The following is a 19,758-nucleotide window of genomic DNA, read 5'->3' as shown; positions in this document are numbered from 1 at the left end:
CATTGTTTTTGACTTGGCCCCCAAAAAAAAATTTCTCTCTGAATGAAGCCAATTTTATGTTCCATATTTAATTCTCTCTCTCTCTCTCTCTCTCTCTCTCTCTCTCTCTCTCTCTCTCTCTCTCTCCTCGTCTCACCTGTTTCTCCTGTTTAACTCCTCCCCTTTTTCTAAACTTTGACAAGGAAGGTGCGAGAAGAAGAATTTAGCTAATCTGAACTGAAGCATTGTCAATGGGTGACACACATAAGCATTCAAAGTATGCACACATCTAAAAAAAATCTTAGGCAGGTGTGCGATCAAATAAAGAGTAAACAAAAATGGGCACACTGCCACTGCTGCTTCCAAAAATAAATGTATTAAAATGTGCAACGTTTCGACCCGACACACATAAGCAGTGAATTGTAAGCCAGTGTCTGAAAGAGTTGGATAAATCACTTAGTTTTCATTTTAAGCTTTTAAATAACAAAGTACCCAGATCCTGATGAAAACTGATCTCAGACCTGTGTGGAGGAAGGTTTTAACAAACTGAGAATTTGAATAATTTATGTTAGGCTACTGACTCTCTCCTTCCTCACTTTTAAAACCAAAATATCCTTTTATAACTTTGTTAAAATGGTTGTTCGATTAAAAAAGGGCGTCAAGCACCTGCACACAAAAATGCTTGCCTTATGCATCCCAAACCCTCTATGAAAACCTTGCTCCCGCAAGAACATGTTTGAACTGGGATTTGATTGATACCTCATGAATACTTCTTTGGCCGTCATGCAGGCTGTTTAATGAAATGGTGTCGTTGAGGTCAGATATCACAGGCTAGGAATAGCAACTGTGCAAACTATCACAGAAGTGAGATGAAACAATCAAGGTCATAATTACAGACAGCAGTGCATTATATCATGCATGCATGGAGAAAACTGTTTATGTAAATGTAAATGAATTATGGATTACAACTTTTAACATTTGATGCTTATAATCTGTCATTTGCTGAAAGCATGTAAGGTTGTTCTTTTCTATAATTCAGTACAGTAAATAATTAAGATTCATTATTAATGGTTGGGGGAAAGAAAAATGCAATATGTTAATTATGTCCAGTTTTCCACGAATACAGCTGTGTATGTTGATTGATGTGCATTGGTTTTGCTTCATCAGATTCGCTTTGTATACGCTTTAAACACTTTTATTTAATGGATTGTCTGTTGTACTGGACATAACAAGAGCACCATATTTTTAATCAGTGATTGTGTGATCTACAGATATTTTTTGTTGGTGTTTCCTCCTTTATTGTTGATGGTTTAGCCAAATCTAATCTACTCTCTTTGTTTTGTGTGGCATTGAGAGAAGATTAATTACTAAGATCAATGGCATCAACTGCAGCACATGAATAGAGCAGCCAGATGTATCTTTATTCAGTGGAAAGATAGATACTCGCTTTCAAAATACCATGACGGTTAAATAAGCTATTGTAACGGGGGGTGAAAAAGTGCTTAGGTTTTGTAGGAAAGCACAAGCATTCAACGAAAGTGTGAATATAACAGAATGATAACAAATGAAACGCCTGCGGTTGTCTTTGAGTTGACACATACACACTCTCAGAGGAAGATGAGTGATTTCATGAGTGTTTACTCTCTCCTGCAGAGCTTACACACATGCTGTTGCCCATCTCGTGTGGCCAGACCTTCAGACTGACGACGGCAGAAGATCTGGAGTCCATCGCAGCTTTCATTGGCCAAGGGGCCAGAGGCCGTCTGACTGACACGTAAAGCAACCAATCACCGTTTTTGTTGTTCCGCGTCATGTTTAGAGGCGTGAAAATGTAACCTCGATGTCCCTACAATAACAGACCGGTGTGTAAAACTCTTGGACGTGTTTTAAAGAGTCTATGCCGCAAACTTTACATGCTTTTCAAAATTCAGCGTTTGCGCTCATTGTCACTTGTAAACACGACGGCGTTCTTCTTCCATGAGGGGGTTTGGCTTCCCAGCATCTATGTTTCAAGGCGGACCGTTAACACACACATCTCCCAGACATCCTGAAGAATTCAACCAATCAGATGACGACTTTGAAACTCCTGAAGTGTTTCCAGTTTTCTGTGGCTCATGCGTTCAGCCGACGGTCTGTGGGCGTGACGTCTGAGGCTGAGAGCTGTTGCATGGCTTCAGTTCACAGAATATCTGCCCTAATCCAGCTCAGATCGCTTTTGACCAGTTTCCCCACCCTGTTCTCAACTAAAATATCCCCTCCCCAAAACTGCCCCTCCAATTTTGTCTTTGCATGTCAACAATCCACCTCCATCCCCTCCACACATTATTCCCTGGGGCGTGTGTGAGTTTACAAGTAAGCGTCAAATTCCTAAATTCACATATCCAATAACACAGATGTTACTTGTCATTTTAGTTAATGCGTCATACTGAGAAAAACATGCATTGACTTGAAGCTGTTGATCCATCAGGATTGCAATCTGAGTTTCTGCATGTATGTTGCATTCTTAAAGACATAAGACAAATCCTCCTTAATGTCATCAGGATTAATGGAGGTAATGGAAATACGATGTAATAAACAGAATGCTGTCTGAATTTAAATGTAACTTTTTGTTCAAAATTAAAATGTAAGTCAATACATCATAAATTCTTCTTCCAAAACAAGTTTTGTCCTATGATTCACTAAGCCAATTATAATTGTTCATTTAAATGAAAATCGAAATTGCGTACATACATAACTCGTCTGTGCGTCTTTGTCACATGCGTAAATGGAGAGAATTTGCTCCGGCTACTTTCACGCGTGTGGGAGTGACAGAGGTTAGTTTCACAACGCGTGAGAAAAGTTGACACTGAGCAGGTAAATCTCCAATTGAAGAATCGTAAAACATGAATCAGCATTGATTTGGCTTTTCAGAGATTGCGAGAACTGAAGGATTTGAAATGTTGTAAAAGCGATGAAGAGATGATGGTTTTTTTATCACTCAACAGAAGAGTAAAGTATTTTATTGAACAGATAAATTGCCATTTGTATCTCTCTAGAGTTCATTGTAAAACATTATCTATTGTGAAGATCATTTCTTTATGGTTGTTGTATCGCTGGGCTGGAATTTATTTTCGAGGAAGTATCGTGTGTATTAATGTGTAAAGATACAGTAACGTCTTCAGCTCGTCAGCTTGAGATCCTTTCCATCTAAACTGGTTATATCTCTGAAGCCTACAGTGAATGTTTTATGAGCCGAATAATCATATTCATCCGCACAGTCATACAGAGACGAAGCACAACCAAAACAATGTTCCTCTGCAAAATGCATGCAGTTTTGTTTTTTAACCGCTAAAAGTTACATAGTGTCCTTTATTGAATTCCATAACATCGGTTCACAAGCTTTGATCCAACGCTTTTCTGGTCTGTTGCCTTCTGCTATTGTCTGGACCCATTGTTGAGGTTGATGAGTGTTTTGTGTCTGTTCTCTGTGTCTAATTGGTGGACGGTCATTGAATTAGTCTGGATGCGTCCGTGACAAAGCTTTTAGTACAACCGCTTCTTTCCGTTTTTTGTCTAATTATATGTGAAACAAAATGTCATGCAGTTATTATGTGTGTGTGTGTGTGTGTGTGTGCGCGTGTGTGTGTGCGCGCGCGTGTGCGTGCGTGCATGCTCTCTGTGGCCATAAGAACAGAACATCCTCTCCTGGAACACGGTCTGGTTTGAACAAGTTGTCTATACATTAAGCTGACGTAGTAATGTGTACTATGACATGCTGTTGCCTCGCCCCCCTTGTGGCTGAGGCATGTACAGTATGTTTACATTGATCAGTTGGCTTGGTCTTGGGTTTCGAACCTGTAAACTGGTTTTGAGATTCTCCAGCCTTTATCCTATCTTGGGCTTCAAATGGGTGTTTGTGCAGCGACAGGATTAAGTGGACATTCGCGTGGAGGACTGCTGTGGTTACAACGTGAGCACAGGGTCTATAGGCTTTATATTCATATGCAAATAATTGACATTGCAGAGCGCTGTGAGAGAATCTCACGCTCTTTTTGAGAATGGACCAACATTCCCTGGTTTCAATGTATGAATGTTGTCTCAGCTGCAAATCTGGCCTTCACCAACAGGGGGGTTTGACCTACTGTTTTTGCTGTGCTGCAAGATCCGGTTTGATCCGGTGTCACAATAGAGTTACAACACTGAAAGCAGTGATTTTAAAGAATATAGAGAATGGCACAGATGTTCAGATGGAAAGCAAAATGGAACATGTTGGCTTTATCAAAACATTTAAAAAGCAAATGGGAAAACAGCCAAACCATGCTGTCAGAGCCTCAACCCAAATGCAATGGAAACTTGATGCCTCATAGCAAATACACCAGAAAAAGAAAACACTCATGGGTATTTTTGTAACCTGTAAAGGAAATCTTATTCTCATGCAATCTGATGCCAAGTCTAAAGATAGACATTGCTTATTTTAAGTTAATAATTGATGCCACCAAACTAAGTTTTATGGCTCATGAGAGAAGCATAATACATTTCAGTAAATTATGTTTATTGTAAAAGACAGTTGCTTTGGATCATTACGACCTGATTTGTTATACAAAAAAAAAAAAACATTTCCACACAATTTCTATCAAAATCATGGTAGTTTTGGGCTTGATATGTTAAATACAAAAGGGTCAAAAACAACAAAACCAATAACATTGGCCCATTTCAACCCCAGAAATAGAGAAAATAATCCATTTAAAAGAGACATCAGTCGCATACTGGCCTTCCTGGCCAAAATATACCGTCTTTATACTTGGAGATTCAGTGTGAAATTATGTAATGCAATATAATTTTTTTTTTACAAATTGTAATGTTAGGTGCGATTACTTACATAAAAATGTGTGATTAATTAGTTATTTTTTTTAACCGATTGACAGTAGTCATAATTTAATGCTATAGTATACTAGAAAATACAGAATAAAGTTTAAATAAGGTTAAATTTACACACAACATCCCTTTTTAGTGATGCTTATTGCATTCTTTATAAGCAGTCTGATAGTTTTGTGTCAAAGTCCTGTTATCAAATCGTTGTTTTGTTTATTGTTGTTGTTGTTGTTGTTATTTCCCTCCTCAGCAGATCTCACAGACCGGCTTCATCCTGTTGTACAGAGAAAAGAGATCAGTCTCAAAGCCCATATGAAAAAGACATCTCATTATTTCAGTGTTTATTTCAGAGGTCTTAAAGGTTTACAGTTTTGTTTTTGATTGACCTCAAAGACTAACCGGTTGTAATCGGTGTTGGGGGTAACACGAGTTACGTAATCAGATTACTTTTTCCAAGTAATAACTCATTACTCAAACTGTATATATTACATACATTTATCTGAGATACTTTTTCAAATGAGTAATGCAAGTTACTTTGTTTTCCCATGTATTGACTGACAGCTCTCCTGTCCTGTCCTCATGTTGAGTGAAATCATGAGTAAGTGCAGAGGCGTTGTGTGTGAACTTCTAGACTAAATGTGAGCATTTACTCATCTCACTTGCACAAAAACAGATTTAGTATTCCTCAAAATGAATAAAAACAGTGAAGTGCAAACTCAGAATATTACACAAACCTGCAATAATTAAATATGTTAAATGAAACATATAGTTTATGAATTTAATCTCACTTTAATGTCTTTGCCGCTGACATTTGATTATCCAATTCAACCATACTAATAATAAACAAAAAAATATTTTACTTTTAGTAAAAAAGAGTTTTTACTTTTGTCGTGAAAGCCCCTTTATATTTGACAAAAATATAACTTTTGTAACATTTTCTCACCAGCCCATGAGAAAAAGTAAATGCAAAAGTAACGTAACATTACTCTCCATAAAAAGTAACTACTTTTTTTTTACTTTTACTTTTAAGGGAGTAACACAATATTCTAACGCGTTACTTTTAAAAGTAACTTTCCCCAACACTGGTTATAATACTGGTTATAATTCCTGTAAAAAAAGTGTTTCTCTATTACATGTCAATGTAGTTTTTGCTCAAGAAATTACATTCTGTTTAACTTTTTTGTGTAAATGCTTTTTCAATGTTTATGTAAAATGTACCGATTCTCTTTTCCGGCAGTCTCCACAGAGGCAGCCCACGCATCCGTTCACGACCTGAATGACACAGAGGACCATCTGTAGCAGAGCCAGACCCAACAGTATGGAGAACAACACAATGTGCCAGAGGACCGCATTCTCAGGAAAGACACAATCGGACCATATAGTCTTATCCACCAGGTAACTGCTGGCGTTCCTGTTCCAGCGACACAGAAAGAAGAGAGAAGGAGCTTTAGATGGAGAAGAGCCTCATCTAGTGGACACACAATCAACTGAAATTTTCTCTTGAGTGACATTAAAGGAACCGTATGTAATATTGTGGCCAAAACTGGTACTGCAATCACTTTCAAATTATAGAGTGGTGTTTTTTTTCTGTTAATTATGTTTATGCTTCATGAGAGACGTTAGACATTTTTTATCCGACTAGAGTTAGAGCAAGACTAGAGCAGAGCTGGCAACCCGGATGCCGAAACACTTCTGACTTCGTGATTGGTAGATAGGTGTACGGTGGCGCATCAGGCCAAAACACAACATGACACATCAGTTTAGGGCTGCAACTTCACTTTTAAATGACAATATCCTGGCCGGACTACTGTTGTCAGTGATATAAGATATAAGACATGATTTTCTTAATGTCTACTGACATATCAGGGCCATTTTATGATTAATTGAAATACATTTCTTACATACGGTTCCTTTACATTCACATTAATCCTGGTGACTGTAGTATGAACAACTAAAGTAACTGCCTTTCATTTGTTTTTATTGTATGTTTTAAGTGTTCTTACTCTGGTTTATTCTCAAAGGGATATTCCCATTTTTCGCTCAACACTTTGCATTTTGGCCCAACAGCCAGTGCTGCAATGGCAACACAACCACAGTAGACCGACCCAACAACGCCGAACACAGACGAGAACACTGAACTCAGCATCTGTACAAAACAAAAACAGCATGAAATGGTGAACAATCAAAAATAGACTTATTATGCTGGAAATATTTTCACATCGTACATCTCTATATATAGTGAGTTTCTCGTTGTGAATGAGTCAAGTCACCTTTATTTATATAGAGTGCTTTTTACTATACAGATTGTTTCAAAGCAGCTTTACAGAGATAACAGGAAAATAACGCGACAAAGTTTGTTCCTGGAGGAAAATAGCGTCACAGTCCAGCTTAAAGGAGAACTCCGGTCAATTTTAACATTGAGCTCAATTTTTAGTAAATTTGGAGTGCTGTCAATACAGAGAACAACGACAAAAATCGGTGTTGCCTACACCGTGTTATCCTCTTTTTAAAATTTGCACCCTATTGACTTGAATGGGGCAAGTTTTAAACCTGCTTTTATCCTCTTAACATATTTGATGTGTCATTACAAGTGCCCAGCCATGTTGAGTGATTCCTTCAGAGTGAACACGAGTGAATCTGACTTCAGTAGATGTGAAAGATATGATAAAAATGATGTTAATTCAGCCAGCGCAAATACCTGTATTTAGTTCCTGTTTTCGGTGGAAGTCCAAAGTAGTCGATTGTCGAGTTCACGCGCGTGATCATAGTAACTAAACCTATGCGCGTGAACTCGACAATCGACTACTTTGGACTTCGACCGAAAACAGGAACTAAATACAGGTATTTGCGCTGGCTGATATAACATCATTTTTATTCATATCTTTCACATCTACTACAGTCAGATTCACTCGTGTTCACTCTTAAGGAATCACTCAACATGGCTGGGCACTTGTAATGACACATCAAGGATGATAAGACTAAGAACTGGTTAAGTTTAAAACTTGTCCCATTCAAGTCAATAGGGTGTAAATTTTAAAAAGAGGATAACACGGTGTAGGCAACACCGATTTTTGTCGTTGTTTTCTGTATTGACAGCACTCCAAATTTACTAAAAATTGAGCTCAATGTTAAAATTGACCGGAGTTCTCCTTTAAGTAAGTTCAGTGATGGTTCATTTTTTTTGTAAAAAAAAGTTATTCATTTAGTTACTTTACTTTGCTTCGGAGAAAACAGTAATGTCATCCAGCTCAGTTCAGTTCTCATATGATAGTGTCAATGCAGACAGATCAAGAATATTGATGAATATTAAATGTGATAGTGATTTTACATATTTTACTCACACGGCAACGGTTTCCACAGCAACCAGCTCCACAGCAACCTTTGCCCCCGGCTCTGATGGCTGAGCAGCTTGGACACATCATCTGATGAATGAAAGCGAGTGGAAATACTGATCATTAACTGCGATGTCAAGGTCAGAAGATTCGCTGTAAAGCAGTTTTAAAGAATGTTTGTATCAAATACTTCATTGAAATTTATCATCAGCTCATTCTGGCTCAAATATAATATATAACTACATAAATGTATATTGAGGCGACCTCACTCAAGAAAGTACACCGTTGTCTAATCATTAAGCAAATCAAAATCTACGTATTTTGTTTCTTTGAAATAAGTACCTTGAAGAACCTTTACCATGTATTGAATCTTTACATGTCACAAAATATTCTTTACAGAAAAGTGTTATTTTGATTATTAAAATCTTATAGGAAAAGGTCACAGGCTCATGCTATGTGAAAATACAAATATTACAGAAAATGTGGAGTGAGTTTTAAATGTAATTTAGTGCATTTTGTGGGGGAAAACGCTTAAACTATTAAAAATAAAGCTCCCAAAATGGGGTTTTCACAGCGATCTCAAAAGAGCAATTTTGGGTTAACAGTTCTTAAAAAGACAGTACACCCCAAAATAAAAAATCTGTCATAATTTACTCACCCATTGACTTCCATAGCATGAAAAAAAAAAGCCAGCAACTGTTTGGTTACCATCATTCTTCAAAATATCTTATTTTGTGTTCAACAGACCAAAGAAACGCATACAGGTTTAGGTGAGTAAATAATGACAGAAGAGCAATTCTGGGTGAATAGTTCTGAAAATAAAGATTCTATGACATCGCAGAGAAAACTCCATTTTGGAACCTTTATTTTGAAGAGTTTAAGTGTTTTCTCACGCCAAAATGCACTACACATCAAACTAAGTCCAATGTTTCTGTAACATTTCTATTTGCACATAGCATGATCCTGTGTAAATGCACTTATTGCTTGATTTATGTGAACAGAGTATGTAACTTTACTCAAGATTAATCCATTATGGTCATATCTAGGATGTTACAATGTCAATAAAGCAATTTTTCAGGGTGTGAGCAGTGAAGCTCTGCATGCGTAATAGGCTCTTGTTTCTAATAATAGCACTTACTCGCCACATCCTTGTTCCTCAAATCGCAGGTTCCTTTATCCAGATACATTCCCCTAACTACAGTGCAGTTTCTTATAATAACACACAAAATATTCAACAATTCTATTTATCTTTATCGCTCGTTATGCCATCTCATATATTCAAGACAATGACACATACGCACAGAGGCCTGTAGTCAGTGTGTTTGATGGATAAAACATAAAGCTGGGAATTCAAGTTGAGTGGGACACATTTAGCCATTGAGATGACTGGGAAAAAGTGTCCAAATCATCCTGAATTCACCATAAGTCAGTTTTATTAATTTGACTAAGTTCCTATAAATTAAAAATTTGTTTTCTCAGGAAACAGCCAAGTTCAAACAACAACACATGAATGATATGACCACCAAATCCAGAAAGACTGAATACTCACAAATAGTCCTCCACCAAGAACACCTCCCATAAGCCAGACCTGCAGGGAAATCTGATCCGTTTCCAGCTTTTCCCCATTAGGGAAGAATAAAAGTATATTGGCTATTATACACAAAAAAGCCGAGGGTAGAAGCATTAGCCCCACTAACCGCGCACACTTCCCAGTACACATTGCGACGAATCTGTACTAAAAATCAAAAGAGAAATTATAAAAGCTTGTGTTGCTCTCAGCGCGGCTCAGACTCTGACTGATACCAGCGGATGCACTTTGAGACTTGACAATATTTACAGTGCTTTTATCAGTGCCATTTATGGTCTGTTAGCACAAAAGTGGGCTGTGGATGAAGTTTCTGCTTTATAGATCATTACTGTCTAACGTGTAGTGATAAGTTGGCGTTGATCAATGTGGGGACAAGAGTTACAGTAAACCTGTCACAGAACAACGAGGCCCTGTTTTACAGCCCATTTCACAATATCTTGTGTTATAAATGGCAACTATATGACCACATTTATTGGGCTATTGTAAAGGCCAGTGATATTTCTACTATACGTCATTTCTCCTTCATTCATTTGACCATCTTTACTGATGTATAACAAGCATGATTAAAACGCTTAAATAAACTAATTACTGTTTGTTGGAATAACAGTTGTTTTTAGAGTTGTTCTTTACCATTAAAGGTTGTATTCAAACAGTAACAGAAATACCGTCACACTTTTATTAGACAAGTTTGTCTTTAAAATAACTAAAACACATTGGTTTGGGTCAAAGAGAGCTGGGTTTCCATCCAAACGTGAAGCGAACCTTCTCAAAGTTTGCACAACCCCCCCACCCAATTCGGTGCATTTCCATCAAGTGGTTTCGAGTGGATGATGGTGCTAACCAAAAGTAAATAAATCACCATCAGTGGAAATAGCCAATTAGTCACGTGGGTTTAATGTTCGCAACGTCAGAATTTATTCGCCAAATGCTTTTCCATCCCCCATTATTCGAATGAACTCTTTTTCGCAGAAGTCAAAAAAACAGTTATGTTATGTTACGGTGACTGAAGTAAGCCCCGCTCCTTTTCAGCGGCGCTGCTCTCGTTGTGTTCTGTCTTCCGGTTTGTAATTCCACAGCATGAAGGTAAGATCTTACAGATTTAGGAATGAACTTTAAATAAATAATGAATACATTTGTTATGAGATCCGCTTCAAACATTATGCTCATGATAACTTTCGTTAACGGTTAACTCTAATAAGAAGCCTAAATCTGCTTCGCCAGCTAATTATTCTTCGACAGCGATGCCATAGAAATACACAGAGCTACGCAAAAACAGAAGCTCAAAGACAAAATTCTAAAATGCCTTAAAGGGATAGTTCACTTTGAAATTAAATTTTGGTATGTTTTAGCTTACCTGAAGTGCATCCAGGTGTCTTTATCTCCGCAGTAGTTTAAATTTGTATATTTTTAGGTCAAACCGTTCTTGTCTGTCAGTCATATAATGCAGGAATATAGGTACTGTCTCCAAAAGCATGCAGAGATGTCTCTAATAGCATGCAGAGAAAAGTCCAAATTAAAAAATTCCCCATCGTAAGTGCACATTGATGGCCTAAGACACGAAACAAGTGGTTTGTCTGATAAAACGAACAGTATTTATATCGTTTTTATCTCTTTTACACAACCACATCCAAGTGATCTGTTTACACCGGATTTCTTCCCCGGAAACTAATCTAACCGCCTTCGATTGGACGTTGCATTTTTAAACTCAGCAGAAACGCGTGTGATTGGCTGTACGGCTCAACGTATGCCTTTGATTGACCTGAACAATGAAGCGAGTAGTGTGTCAAGATAGAAGGCTTACATAAAAATAATAAGTGGAAACTCAACACTCCCGGATGAGTTCGCGCAAGCTTAGGCCATCAATGTGCACTTACGATGGGGATTTTTTTTATTTGGACTTTTCTCTGCATGCTATTAGAGACATCTCTGCATGCTTTTGGATACAGTACCTATATACCTGCACTGACAGACAAGAACGGTTTGACCTAAAAATATCAAAATTGAAACTACTGCGGAGACAAAGACACCTACATCTTGGATGCACTTCAGGTAAGCTAAAACATACCAAAATTTAATTTCAAAGTGAACTATCCCTTTAAGACGCATCCGGTCTATTGACAAATCGTTAGCGAGTGCAAACATCAACATGTTAATTTTACAATAATATTTTTTTTTTATTCTACAATTTTATTCTGGGCTGGTTAATTGATAAACATTGCATAATATAATTTTTATTAATAACAGTAGGCTAGCTACACCAATCTTTTGGGTTCTAAATTTAGTGAAAAGTGGAAATATTTGACCTTACTGGTCGCGTTACATATCACGTAAATCTGTAACACGTCATTATGGGGCGCACTTGAGCAGCGGTCGCGTGAGGTTTAGTTTAACAAGTGTTACAGCTCGGGATGGAAGCAAGGTGAGTCATTTAAAACATTTTGCTAAAGTCAAATGCTATTTGACATGTTTTGTCGAAGGTTTTTTTCGGCGTTGCTGTTTGAATTTCACATGTAACGTTAACGCGATCCAGTTAACATAGACCTAGCTAACGATATATGAGAACCGGATAGCGTTACATGTGAAATTCAACTCCTAATACACGTTGTTTCAACTTTCAAAACGTAACGTTATGCATTTACATCGGAATGTTGTCTTAATTAACGTTACTGCTGTATCTGAGATAAAATATATGGGTTGATGTAAGTTATATGTGACGCGGCCTGCAGGTCCTATTATAATGTTAGGCCTTAATAGTCTCGTGATACTCATACAATTTTGTGCGAGGAAAACATAACGTTACATTTCTGAATAGTCTTGACTTGAAATTGTAAAAGTGGTTGATGGCGCTGATTGTCTGCATGTTGTAGTGAACTTCAGGCGAGATGTTTGCCATGTTTATTGATTGATGCCGTGTCAAAACGGTTTGGGGGAAGAAACGATCTGCCTTGGTGTTTATCAGAACAAAAGTCACGATGTCTGTTGTTCTTTAGTGACAGTGCTGTTGTGTACAAATGTATTTCCCTTTCAAAGTATAATTAATTGCATGTTTATGCATGAGTTTCATAGTATATACGTGTCAATGTGGAGCTGTTGGTAAGGCTGTTGCATTCCTTAATTTGTCCACTGGGGACAGACCCTCACCGCATTTAAAGGCAATATTTTACATTAACTTGATATACTCTGTGTATTTTACCATGTGCTGTCATGTCTTAAGTTAAGCGTTTTTTAATCTCAATGTGAACCGTTTGCGTTTCTTTTTATAAAACATCGGGAATTAATCATTATCGAAGCGCGCAAGTATCCAGGTTTCTGGTTGGTTAACTAGTACCTCGTTAGCATGTCCACTCGTCCTTGTCAGAATTAATTTAAGAAAGTAACTATCATTATTTTTTAACGACGGTATATTAGCCAGTGTTTATATGATAACGGTGTAATATTAAAATATTATAGACACAAAAGTGTTTAGAATTTTAAATGAATAAATACTCACCGTCGTCATGTTTACGGTTTCAAAGAATCTGGTTGCTACTGGTAACCATTTGTGGGTATCGCTTCTCGGCCTTTTGGCTAAGATCAAGTGTAGTATCTGTTCTTATCAGTTTAATATCTGATACGTGCCCTACCCGGGCACCATATATTAAATTGATTTTTGGATCAGGGAGATGGAATAGGGGCTTGCTCCGTCCACTCCACGCATCGACCCGGTATTGCAGTACCTCCGGGAACGGTGCACCCCCTAAAGTGGTTAATGATAGAAATGAAATAGGAGTGTTATCTTCAATTTGTGTATATCACGGCAGTGCTAGTGCACAGTATGAATTAGTCAGTATGTATTTAGATGTCATTTATAGAGTAACTATGTATCGTGTGTGATTTGAATGTGAAAGTGATTCACTGTTTTCGGAGAGTTTGAAACGCCACACGCTGGTTCTTACTGTATCTAGCTTTGAATAATGTTGGATTTTAGCACAAGATACTAGAAGAGTCGCTTTTTGTGTTGCTTCTGTTAGTCGCTTTGAATAAAGTGTCTGCTAAAATGAGTGTGTTTGTCGTGTACGAAAGGCCACTTCTAGATTTCGTCGAAGTAGGTTATGCTTTTTTCAGTGGCTGTGTGAGAAACCAGGAAGAGACGTCTGCTTGTCACGTGCTTCTGCAAGCGAGTCATTTAAAGGGATAGTTCACCCAAAAATGTTTGTCGTGTTTGTTTGTTGGGAAGTTTAGGTTTTACAGGTTTTGTCTTTATATTGTGAAGTTGGTGAATGCACATAATACACAGATCAGTTGTAGTTAAATTTGTGTAAATATATATGATGGACAAAGCTGAACTACAATCACTTCATACAGAACTGTCAGTCTGACTTCACAAAAATCAGACTAGTACATATTAATTCAGACTTAAAGGGTCAATTCACCCAAAAATATAAAATTCTGTCATTAATAACTCGTTCCAAACACTTAAGACTTTCGTTCATCTTTGGAACACAAATTAAAATATTTTTAATGAAATACAAGAGATTTTTGTCCCTCCATTGACAGCTACGCAACTACCACTTTGACATTTCAAAGAGTTCATAATAAAGAGATCGTAAAACTAATCCATATGAATTGAGCTGTTTAGTCCAAATTTTCTCGAGAGACTCAATAGCTTTATATGATGACCAAATTGAATTTAGGCTTTTATTCGCTTATTTTATATCAACATTTTTATTCACAATTCATCAAAAAGATCTTCATTTGTGTTCAGAAGATGAACAAAAGTCTAACGTAAGTTTGGAAGGACATGAATGTGAGAAATTAATGACAGAATATTTTTTTAACCCTTTAAGAGAACGATAAAAATGTATGCACTGGTGCTTTGGTAGTTTTTTTCATTATTGCCTCTGACATTTTTAGTCAAGTCTTTGGACTTCTTTGGGCAACAGGCTCTACCTAGTAACCATAGAGGATCTTTAAATTTATATTTTAGAGACTGATCATCCTGCAGAATATGCCAGTATTTTTTCTAGAGATGCACAGATTTTCACGTGATCGGCAATGACCGGCCGGTCAGTCAGACATATGGCGATTTTATGCCGGTTTATGTCGCATGATTAACATCGCGCAACATCAGCATCATACGTGCACACGGAACGCATATTTAGGAAACCTCGTGAATTACTTCCGTTTCACACCGCAAACATGAGCAGCGTGTATTTTTTCAGGCGTGCAATCCGTGCATGTTAGGCTACGGTGCGTGTCTACTACAGCGGCAAAACTCCGCTCAGTGCCGCTGGCAACGCTATAACGTCTCCGCTTTGGGGGGTGTCTGTTGCGAGTGTTTAATCAGTGTTTTTTTTTTTTTTCAACACACACACAGTAGGCCTATAAGCATCAGAGATGCCCGCGATTACATTTGGAAATAGACAAGCTTTGTTTCCAAATGCACCAAGCAAAGATATCCTGTCAATTTTACAAACCTTTATAAACCCAGCCAGTATAATAACAATGAACGCATACAAAATTAAATATTTAACATAATAATTGCAAGCGTCTAATTTGTAAACAAAATTATTTACGCACTAAATCCAGCATAAATTCTGCACAAGAGTTTTTTTTTTTTTTTTTTGCTTGATATTTGCATAAACTGCCCAACCTTTTTGACGCACTCACACTTTCTCCGGTCCGCTGTCAATCCCAAAATGCACTGCACGAGCGTGAAGCTCGACTTCCATAGGAATAGGCTTCCATAGAGCTGGTAAGTCCCGCCCCTCCGTAAAACCCCGCTGGACCTCAAAGTTGAAAAAGCGTCAATGCAAGTGAATGGGAGAAAATAATTATTTTCTGGTCCTGTTTGAATTGTGCCATGAATGTGAACATATGTTGTCTGTGAATTTTTTATATAATCTTTCGTGTGAAGAATGCTACAATTTAGCGGGTAGAAGTTTGATACGGGTAGACTTTGTGTGAGAGCACTTTGTGGACTACAACTCTTCGCTGCTTTCGGCGCGTTTGAAACGTCAACACCACTAGCACACGGCTCTAGCTCACGGATCCCGCTAGACATGGCTGTGTCTTTGGTGCACTTCACCACCGCCTTTCAGGGAGAGGACAAAATCGTTGAGGTTGGCGAAAATCACGGGTAAGTCAACTTTATGGGGTGACGTCACATAGGCGACATGTAGGGTAAGCGTACCCATTAAGCCCACCAAAATCTAAGTCTAGGTTTTTTTCATAGATATTGACATGGTTTATAAGAAAAATTATTTGTTAAAATGCAAGATTAATCTCACATTTGAAAATGTATTTATTAGTTGATGTACATTTTAGAATATAAAATTAAGATATTTTATTAATAAAGTCAGAAGTCTGGCATGGGCTTAATTGGTACTTTGGCACCATTTAAGCCCGCATGTGTTCCAAATAAGCCCACATCATGATTGATTTATACAATATAATTTTTTTAATTTTTTTAAAATAAGTAAAACATTGATATATTTATTCAGTGACAGGGAAGCATTAAAAAAAATAATTTTGCTAATGTTTGATTAGAGCCCTGGGTGTGATTGGTAGGTGTTAGTGGCTGGGGGTCCAGGCCGGTGGTCTGGAGCCTTCAGTCGGCTTGACTCTGGAGCATCTCAGGAGCCAAGCCGAGTTGCGGATCCATACTCTTGGCTTTCAGGGGGTATTCTAGTGGGGCCCCCACGCCAGGAGTATGGAGCCTTAAGTTGGCTTGATTCTGGAGTTATGCCTGGTCAAAGCTGGAACTTTGACCGAGTGTATCCTGGGAAGGAAGCCAGACTCAGGGGTTAGGGGGGGTCCACTAGTGGTCCTCCCATGTCCTAAGTATAGAGCCTTGAGTCGGCTTGGTTCCACATTAAGTCAAAATTCCACATGAAGTATCCAATTAATAGGTCATTAAACAATTTCTCTCACAAAGTTGATTAAACTTTGTAATTTGAGGGATTCCTCATTGAAACACATAAGGTGGGCTTAAATGGTTCCACAGTCAGTAAAGGTGAAAAAAAGACAGTTTTCCTTTAAAAAATATAATATATGTTTACACAGACATGCAAGGAGCTTAAATATACTGTGGACAAAGCATCATAGTAATTTCCATTGTGCCCACATTGAGAAATGTTATGTTTTTTTCATTCAAGGTTAGCTTGTTGACTCTAGTTTGCATGCGTTTTATGGCGCTGTACCATTTAAGCCCATCTTTAAAAAAAAGTTAATTTATGAAAATAATCTTCCCAACAAAACAATTTATGATGTATTTATTTGTAAATTAATGTAAAATAAATCACAAAATATGTAGTGTTTGTAGTTCACATGCTTAATTCTTCAGCAGTCTATCTTCCAGTAAGGCTAATGGTTTGACCTTGAGATTAGGTTTGAGCGCAAACTAATAAAATTCATCTTTCCATTTAAAGGAAAATTATATAAAATTATGAATTATTATTTGTTCATACACAAAAAACAATACATTTATCTCTTATTTGACATAATATCAATGTAGTTACCAAAAGAATGGCTGAAAATTGCAGAAATGTGTTGATTTCTGAAGGGTCCAGAAACACCAAAGTTTTTGGGTGTCTTTGTTTGAGGTCCCCTGAGACCCCATGCACATGAGTGGGGCTAACTTAACATTGCCAAATGTGTTTAACATGCAATAAAAAATGTCAGGTAAGTTACAAATCACTGGATTGGTTAAAATAAGGAGCAGCAAAAAATATGATTTTCTCTTTTTTATATTAGACTTCAAAGTTGAAAGTGGGCTTAAAGGGTACATGGGCTTAATAGGTACACTTACCCTAGTCTTTCTCGTTATGTCTTTTCCACAACTGCTAGCCGACGAATCATACCATATACTGTCAAACTTGTAACATGAAAGATTATATAAAAAATTCACAGACAACATATGTTCACATTCATGGCACAATTCAAACGGGACCAGAAAATAATTATTTTCTCCCATTCACTTGCATTGACGCTTTTTCAACTTTGAGGTCCAGCGGGGTTTTACGGAGGGGGCGGGACTTACCAGCTCTATAGGCTCCACTCGCTCCGTGCCAGTGGACATGCACCGTTACTCATTGAGCGTAGTTTCGGCGCTGAGTCTATTTTTGTTGCGCTGCTCACACTCAATTAAAGTGAAAGCACACTTTTGATGGACAAAATAAATATGATTTCACACAAAAAGTGCCCAAAATGCACAATTTGCATTAGTGATGCACCGAAATGAAAATTCTGGGCCGAAACCGATTCCGAAAATTTAGGATGCACTTGGCCGAAACTGAAGCCGAAAATGGCTTCTTTTAAAAACTTTAATATATATTTATATTGCTTAATTTTTAATGGATCTGAAATGAAAAATCACAAACCAATAGAATAATCATCAAACTTTTATTAACACTAGGGATGTCAATTTTCACAAATTCCCATGATCGATCGTCGTTTAAATTAACGATCAATTAATCGATTAACCGTTAGCCTTAATACTGCATATACGTCTGCTGCAGTGCAGTGGCCAACAGCAGGACAGGCTCTGCAAATCATGCTCAAAACACGATGTTCCTCACCAAATGAATGAGAATGGTTTTTAATCTAAATAAAGGGCTAGTAGGATTGTAAAATGTTTCGATGTGGTTGATCATTTAATTAAATTAATTATTTAATAATCAAATATAATTACTACTACTAATACAACGCGTCACCAGCGCCGCCTCAGGACGTGCTCTCCCTGAACACCGCACTGAAGACGGCAACTAAACCCAATGCATTCACAACGATTTAATACAATAGTGTTCTCATGTTATGTAATATGTCAGTCCCAAATTATTAATCGTTATTATTAGTCGTGCATTTCTGTTTGAGCTGCGCGCTCTGAATGAAGGCTACCGTTAAACTGGAGCACTTTGCTAGCGTGTTATTTAACTCAAAGAAACGCATCCTATATGAGATTAATCAGATATATTCAAAATAAACATAATATTACAAATTATTTCTGCACAAAATGACGCGAATGCACAAGTGAACTTGAACTGAGTTACGTGCCATTCATTCAGAATGATCATGTTGTGGACGCGCTCTTCCTGGAGCAACACGACACGGCAACTAAACTCAAATAATGCACAATGTTTTATTACAATATTGTTCTCTTTATAATGTTATGTAATATGACAGTCCTCCCAATAGTCATTAGTAGTCGTGCAGTGCCGTTTGAGCTGCGCGCACTGAAGCTGATCACGTGCACTACAGCGCTAATTCAAGGGATGCATCCAATATAAGATAAATCAGATATAGATAGGCGGATATCCCGGATGGGAGCGGCGCGGTTGACATTCATTTTCGGTTGACATTTTCGGCTGGCTTTTTTATTTCGGCCCGAAACCGATAATGCCATTTTCGGCCGAAATTTCGGTGCACCCCTAATTTGCATGTCTAGTGTGTTTTAACAAGAACTGGAGTAGGCTATGTCAGAAAAGAAAATGAAGAATCAAAAATATAGAAAATGTACCCATTTAAACTTGTTTTTATTATTCAGTTTGGGTAAAAGTATATGGTGTTTCATAAAAATATTTGTGTGTGCTGTAAAGTGGTTAGAAAAAATGAAACCGGAATCGGCTAAAATCGGTATCGGCAGGTCAAACTCAATGAAAAATCGGAATCGGCCTAGAAAACTGTAATCGGTGCATCTCTAATATTTTTTTCACCTATTTATATTGAAAGTTTTTGGTGCATATTGTGCCGTATAAGACCTGACTTTGATGATCATCTTACTTTCATTGGAATGTGGACAAACTTCATGACTTGTAAGCTTGTACTAGAGGTCTGCACGGGCTTTAAACTGAAGCCCGAACCCGGCCCGTACCCGCGATCATTTAACCCGACCCGACCCGACCCGACAATTACATTTACATATTAAGCCCGAACCCGACCCGAACCCGAGGTCCATTCTGTTTCTCACAGCAAATACCATTTTTGCAATATGCTGGACATATTAAACAAATAGGCTACATGTCAGCGCAG

At 37.6% G+C, this 19,758-nt stretch overlaps 1 protein-coding gene across 4 annotated transcripts in view; it reads right to left on the bottom strand.

Annotated features, from left to right (window-relative positions):
- The window catches only part of tm4sf5 (transmembrane 4 L six family member 5), a 367,250-nt gene extending 353,765 nt beyond the window's left edge, over positions 1-13,485 (bottom strand). Inside the window, exons 1-6 of one of the 4 annotated variants that reach the window (XR_013800607.1) lie at positions 13,241-13,485; positions 9,712-9,777; positions 8,172-8,252; positions 6,834-6,976; positions 6,049-6,241; positions 5,026-5,104 (exon numbers count right to left, since the gene is read on the bottom strand). Coding sequence is in view for 2 of the 4 variants with exons in the window: in XM_079638934.1 (XP_079495060.1) it covers positions 5,087-5,104; positions 6,049-6,241; positions 6,834-6,976; positions 8,172-8,252; positions 9,712-9,882 (606 nt within the window). In the remaining 2 variants the exon portion in view is untranslated. Of the gene's footprint in view, positions 1-4,416; positions 5,105-6,048; positions 6,242-6,833; positions 6,977-8,171; positions 8,253-9,711; positions 10,593-13,240 lie in introns of those variants that run through there. The other 3 variants (XM_079638935.1, XR_013800608.1, XM_079638934.1) reach the window with 3 other exon arrangements.
- Between the last annotated feature and the right edge of the window lie 6,273 nt (positions 13,486-19,758).

The sequence above is a fragment of the Phoxinus phoxinus genome, assembly GCF_949152265.1.
Source record: "Phoxinus phoxinus genome assembly, chromosome: 2".
In the NCBI taxonomy this organism is placed as follows: domain Eukaryota; kingdom Metazoa; phylum Chordata; class Actinopteri; order Cypriniformes; family Leuciscidae; genus Phoxinus; species Phoxinus phoxinus.
Note: the sequence above shows the minus strand (reverse complement) of the source record. Positions and strands in the feature narration are given on the sequence as shown.